At 39.8% G+C, this 6,000-nt stretch overlaps 1 protein-coding gene across 1 annotated transcript in view; it reads right to left on the bottom strand.

The window, feature by feature from the left end:
* Positions 1-1,311: 1,311 nt before the first annotated feature.
* Positions 1,312-6,000, bottom strand: part of pdss2 (prenyl (decaprenyl) diphosphate synthase, subunit 2) — a 40,382-nt gene continuing 35,693 nt past the window's right edge. The window contains exon 8 of the mRNA XM_079262121.1: positions 1,312-4,661. Coding sequence (XP_079118247.1) covers positions 4,506-4,661 — 156 coding nt within the window. The 3' untranslated portion in view covers positions 1,312-4,505. The remainder of the gene's footprint in view (positions 4,662-6,000) is intronic.

Below are 6,000 nucleotides of genomic sequence, written 5' to 3'. Positions count from 1 at the left end.
GAGGAAGAGGAAAAGGAAGAGAAAGAGGAAGAAGAGAATTAGGAAGAGCAAGAAAAGGAAGAAGAAGAAGAAGTAGTAGAAGAAGAGGGAAAGGAAGAAGAAGAAAAAGAAGAGGAAGGCGGAGAGAAAGAAGAAGAAGAGAAGAGAATTAAAAAGAAAAAATGAAAGAAGAGGAGGAAGTGGAAGAAGAGGGACGGGAAGAGGAAGAAGAAAAGAGAAATGATTAAGAAGAAGTAAAAAACACAAGAAGAACAAGAACAAGAGAAGGAAAGAGGAAGAAGAAGTAGAAGAAGAGGAAAAGGAAAAGGAAGGGGAAGAAGAAGAGAAGAAGAAGAGGAAGAAGAAGGGAAAAGCAAAGGAGAAGCAGAATAGGAAGAAGAAGAGAGGACTAAAGAAGAAAAAGAAGAGGAACAGGCAGAAGAAGAGAAGAGGATTAATAAGAAGTAAAATTAAAAGAACAAGAAGAAGAGGAAAAAGTAGAAGAGAAAATGGAAAAGAAAGAAGAAGAGGAAAAAGTAGAAGAAGAGAAAATGGAAAAGAAAGAAGAAGAGGAAAAAGTAGAAGAAGAGAAAATGGAAAAGAAAGAAGAAGAGGAAAAAGAGGAAGAGGAAAAAAAAAAAGAAGAAGCTGAAGAAAAAGTAGAGGGAAAATAACAGGAGGAAGAAGAAGAAAAAAAAAGAAGATTGTTACCCTAAAACTTCAGGTCATGTTTTTACTGCCTGTGTTTCAGAAAAAGTTGTTGATATTTTCTGTCCTGTTCGCACCATGCTGGTCGTCAGGCAGCCGTCCAATGAGAAGCTACGGCTCGTCGGTCCCTGGGAGCCGAACTGCGACCCTCTGCTGAACGCCGTTCCATGCTTTTTCTGAGCTCAGAAATCCTTTGAAAATAAAGATAAAATAATCTGGCACCATGTGTTTGCAGAGACTTTCCCCACCACCTCAATAAACAGAATTCCCATCGGAGAGGTCAAAGTATCCAGAAGCTAAAATACTTTATTTTACACTTTATCATCAAGTACAATGAGAATATTAATTATCTTTTGATAAATCAGGTATTTTATTTGGAAAATTGAGTCAGTGATTCAGATTCTTTATTTAAAGAAACTTAATGATTTCAGTGTGAAATTAAAAAACAAATATGTATAAACTTAATTAATTTGAGTTAGTTTAACTATTTTCTTTTACAGTGTAGAAACTTTTACTTATTGAAGTTAACATGAACGACCAAAATAAAATAGCATGTAATGAAATGACAAACACCAACACACCAAAACCTGTATTTTTAATTAACTAAGTACAAAGAACACATGAATACTTTTAGGTTTGTACAAAGTGAGCACATTTAGTTGGATTTACACAGAACATAAGATTATATATAAAAAAAATAATCAATTTAGCAGCAACAAATTTATTTATTTATTTATTTTTTTTTAAAGTTGGGTCAAAGTGTAATATTTTCACAGTATCTGAAAGTCTAAATGTATCAAATGGCATTAAATTATTTCGATGCTACAATTTAATCATCCTGAACATTTTTAGTCAATAATTTTGACAGGATAACGTTGCCATGGAGAACAGCAGTTGCTATATTTCATCCAATTAACATGGAAACCCATCCAACAGCTGAAACATCTCCGCTCTTTTCTGAGCGACTGGGATAGCTCATCTGAGAACCTTCTGTACCAAATGTTGAGCTGGGCTGTCACTTGGATGTTAATGTGCAATTCATCACAAAAAAAAAAAGGTGGAAACTTTGACCCGATGCTGAAGCAAAAGGAAAAACCAGAGGCTCACCAAATCCATCACGCTCCATTATCCAGGTGGATCGAGTAGTTTTGGAGGTGTGCTTCCAGGGAATGGCTGCTGAAAAGATCGAAAAGAGAAGTTTATCACATAAATCATTTGGGAAAATTCAAGCACAAGATAGACTGCAAACCTTTTCTGGACAGATCTCTCATGTTGAACATAAGCTGCTGAAATTTCACAAGATGATGTGGCGCCAACATGTGCTGCTGCGCTCTGCTGTTTCCAGACAAGCTAAGTCTGTTTAAAGATGAGATATTTCTTATTCTGTTTTGGGGGAAAAAAAACTAATTAAAATCAGATCCCACCAACATGTTTATATAAACTTGGGACAACTTGAGATGTTTCTGTAAAGCTTATGGAATATTTCAGAGGTAATTATGCTCATTGGTGGCAGGAAATTAACGAGTCTGGGTATAAAAAAGAGCAGAGAAAAGAGGCGGATTTTCTCAGAAGTACAGGTGGGGATGAGTTCAGCATCATGGAAAAAAAACTGTGCGCAAATAAGTTGATAGGTACATAAAAAAAAAAAAAATCCTTCTGCAAGAGAGAAAACTGAAAGCTGCACTCCACTGCATGGATTAGAAAATCCTTTAACGTCAAGACAATTCACTACTGCAGTAAACGAATCAATCAGAATTTAAGAAAAGTTGCAATCTAAAAAAAACTGCAATCTAAATTAGAGAGGAAACCTGTTATGAATACACGACACAAAAGCCAGCATTCTGTAGAGGTGCATCAGGATGCTAAACTTTCCCCACTGCAATCCAAATCTGTCACCTACTGAAAACATTCGGGACATTATCAGATGGGAAATATGACAAAAAGGGATCCGAACTGCTGAGCAGCTGAAATCTTATCGCAAACAAGGCAGATATTTTACTCGCAGTTCATCTCTTTGGTTTCTAAATGTTTCCAGTTGTTAAAAGGAGACGTGATGCAGCACAGTGAACATCCTTCAGCTTCATCTTCTCTGAAACATAGATCGACTGTAAAACATCATATTTAATAATCGGTAAAAGCCTCCTTTTCTTAGATTTTGCTTCAAAGGAGCCAAACTTTCTTGTAATATTTTATAGAAGTATTTCTCCAGGCTGCCAGGATAAAACATACAAACAACCCATAGCAGTATCTGTAAATATGTCCTGGAGAAATGTGTTCAAACCCCCTGACCCAGAGGTACATCCGGACCCTCAGATGGTCCAGCTGGTGCTGATCTCTGTCAATAAGCCATTCTGAAGGAAGGAAAACAGAGAAAAGACAAGAACTGGACTAAAAATCAGTGGCAAGAGGCCTGATGGAGCGACTAATCCTCCCCAGAGTGTGGACTCCCATTTTTTTTAAGCATTAGGGGATCATCTGGACAAAAGAAAAGCAGCAGAAACATCCAACAGGTTGGGAAAGACAGAGAATTATTTCCTGAGAACTACTTCAAGTTAAACATTTATGCTGTTTTAGCCTTGTTTTCTGTATTTCTATTTATGTTCCTGACGTTTATAAAAAGGACAGAATCACCTGGAAAATGAAGGATAAAGCAGTGGATCGAGATGTCTGCAGTTCTGTAAATGCAAAAATTATGTTTCAGGATTTAAACATGTTTTAATTTAAAAGTTTTCAAGCTGTTTCCAAAATTCTGCATCGAAATCTTTTCTTTTCTGTAAACACGTAAACAGAGTAATGTGTCTGTGCACCCGGGGCCTTGTTTCCCACTCCCGTCCTGTCTCCAGCGCTCTGTCCTTTAGGTGTGGCGTGGATGTGACAGACAGCTGCCAGCGGTGGCCTGGTTTCACACCTTGGCTGCACGCCCCCCCCCTTCCTCTGCAGACAGCAGCCTGGGAAACCACAGGCCACCAGGCTGGCGCCAGCCTGTACGGCTTAGAGCAGGGCAGCCGGCCCAATCAATACCTCTGCATTTCCTGTCCATTTGCTCAGGTCTCTTCATTAATAATTACTGCTTGGCGGAGCTTCAATGTGCTGGGCCAAGGGGAGAGGCTGGGTGACCTTTCCCCGCCCCTGGGTTGACTTGGATCACACACACAGGCACGGGGACTGACATAATAAGGTAACGTCAATGACATTACTCCTGATTTATGTCCGTCCATCCCACTGCTGCAGCGAGAGAATCACACCAAACTCTTTTCTGAACTCAAGTTTTTGCAGCCGAGCTTATCAGCAGCAACACACACCTGGCAGAGCATGACTTTGAGACATTTTTACAACTAGTTTGGTGCAGCGCTTCCATTTGGCAAACAGCCACAGCATCCAGCGGCTACGATTTCCAGGATGATCTCCGCATTAACAGGCAGGGCGAGCTGATCCTTCAGAAGAAGGAGTATTTCCTCAGAATAAGTGCTGCTTGGTGCTTCGTTCGCTGTTCATGGCACATTTTCCAGATGACAATAATAATCCTTCAAAACATCTTAAATTATGTTCTGCTTGGTATGTGGCGTTGCTGATAAGCAAGGTAACAATGAGCTGTCGGGTTTGAAAATGCAGCCTGGCGTGATGTTTTCTTCGTGCAGGAGAGGGAAAAGAAATGCGTTTTTATTTCATGACAACCATCTTCAGGTATTGCATTTCTGCTGCAGTCTGTCATCCACAGCTTCTGCATCTGGATCAAAATAAGTCCATTCAAATGTCAAGTGTCTCCAGTCCTCCTCCTGAAGTCTGCACGGTGGAGGGCATGTCTCAACGCGTCCAGGTCAAAATTTTGTGACGGCAGAGGCGATGTTCTCCAAGGCGGATCGAGCCTCAGAGGAGGGGAAAGTCTGGATGGCCTCCAGTGCCTTGTTGCTATGGTAACAGCACAAGTCCACCGCTGAGCTCACGCCTTTCTCCGACTTAACGGCTGCCAAAAGCTGTGGAGGGATGAAAACACACATTAGTTTGTCATGTTTGTGTCAGTGCTGCCACCATCCAGCTGTCAACATAATAAACTGTTAGGAGCCGGAGTAACTTAGCTTACTCTTAAAGTTCAGCCTGAAAACTGGAAGAAGTGAGGCTTTTATTTTAAGTATACACACACACACACACACACACACACAAAAAGAGAGCAAAAAAAAAAAAAAAGAAAAAAAAAAGAAAAAACCCCTGGGTGACATGTCTGTGCATTTAGATGCTGCCCTGAAGGCAGCTTCCACATTTAACTACCAGGTGAAAATGAAAGGCTCATCACTGAGTTTTTACAAAAAAAAATCTGGCATTTGCAGGTAAAACCGGCAGATCTACTGTCTTCTCAGCTGACTAATGATGGCACCGGATCACAGGACGGGTGAGCTGCTGCTTCTTTCTACCATCCAGGTAACGAACTGAGCACCGAAATAAGTTCTGCTTGCAGGGACTTTTCGTGCAGGCTGCCCTTTGTGTTATAAAAAAATATTCCATCTAGTCATGGAGTTCATACAAGACACGCAACATCATCATTTCAAACATGACAATGAGGAAGACATCAAGTCAAATCAGCCCAAACAGCAGCTTTAAGTTTACAGACTCGGTGAGTTTAAGAGCGTTCCTGCTGCTGTGCTGCAACATCTTTTTGCTGAGGGGCAATATGCCTCATAAATTCTGGAGGTGGAAAGCCCTGAAGGCCTTCTTTGAAGTAAAAAAAATTATTTATTCTCACGCATTTCACCTCAACTGGTCTCCTAACCTTGTCTTTTTCTCCTCAACTTCATGCTCACTGATCTCCAACATCTGTTTGCGACACCTAGTCAAGTTCCACGTTACTTTCTTTACATTTTGCAAGTTAATTAGTCTGTTTTAGCAGCCTTAAAAACAAATTGATGCATTCGGAACTCATCAATATTTATCGTGTTTGATATATTTATGAATTTTTCAGTATAGAAAAAACAAAAATACAAATCAATGAAAAAATATAAAACCCACCCTACAAACAACAAACATCCCAGTATGTACTGTCACTTAAAGGTATAATAAAAAGGCAATGCATAGATCAATAAACATACATCACAACCAGATAGCCAAAAAAGACCCCCCCAAAAAAAACCCTATTCCTGAATCTGTGTTGATGTTCGATTAAATAAAGTCAAAAAGCCTTTCCAAGTTTCATAAAACTTCTTCTCAGAACCTCTCATCACACATCTGATCTTGTCCAGTTTTAGATGAAGTAAGACATCTTAAATCCGATGTGATGCTGTGGGTGGGTCAGCTTCCTTCCATTTTTGAAGAATTAAACGA

Source organism: Telmatherina bonti (assembly GCF_933228915.1).
Source record: "Telmatherina bonti genome assembly, chromosome: 22".
Taxonomy (NCBI): domain Eukaryota; kingdom Metazoa; phylum Chordata; class Actinopteri; order Atheriniformes; family Telmatherinidae; genus Telmatherina; species Telmatherina bonti.
Note: the sequence above shows the minus strand (reverse complement) of the source record. Positions and strands in the feature narration are given on the sequence as shown.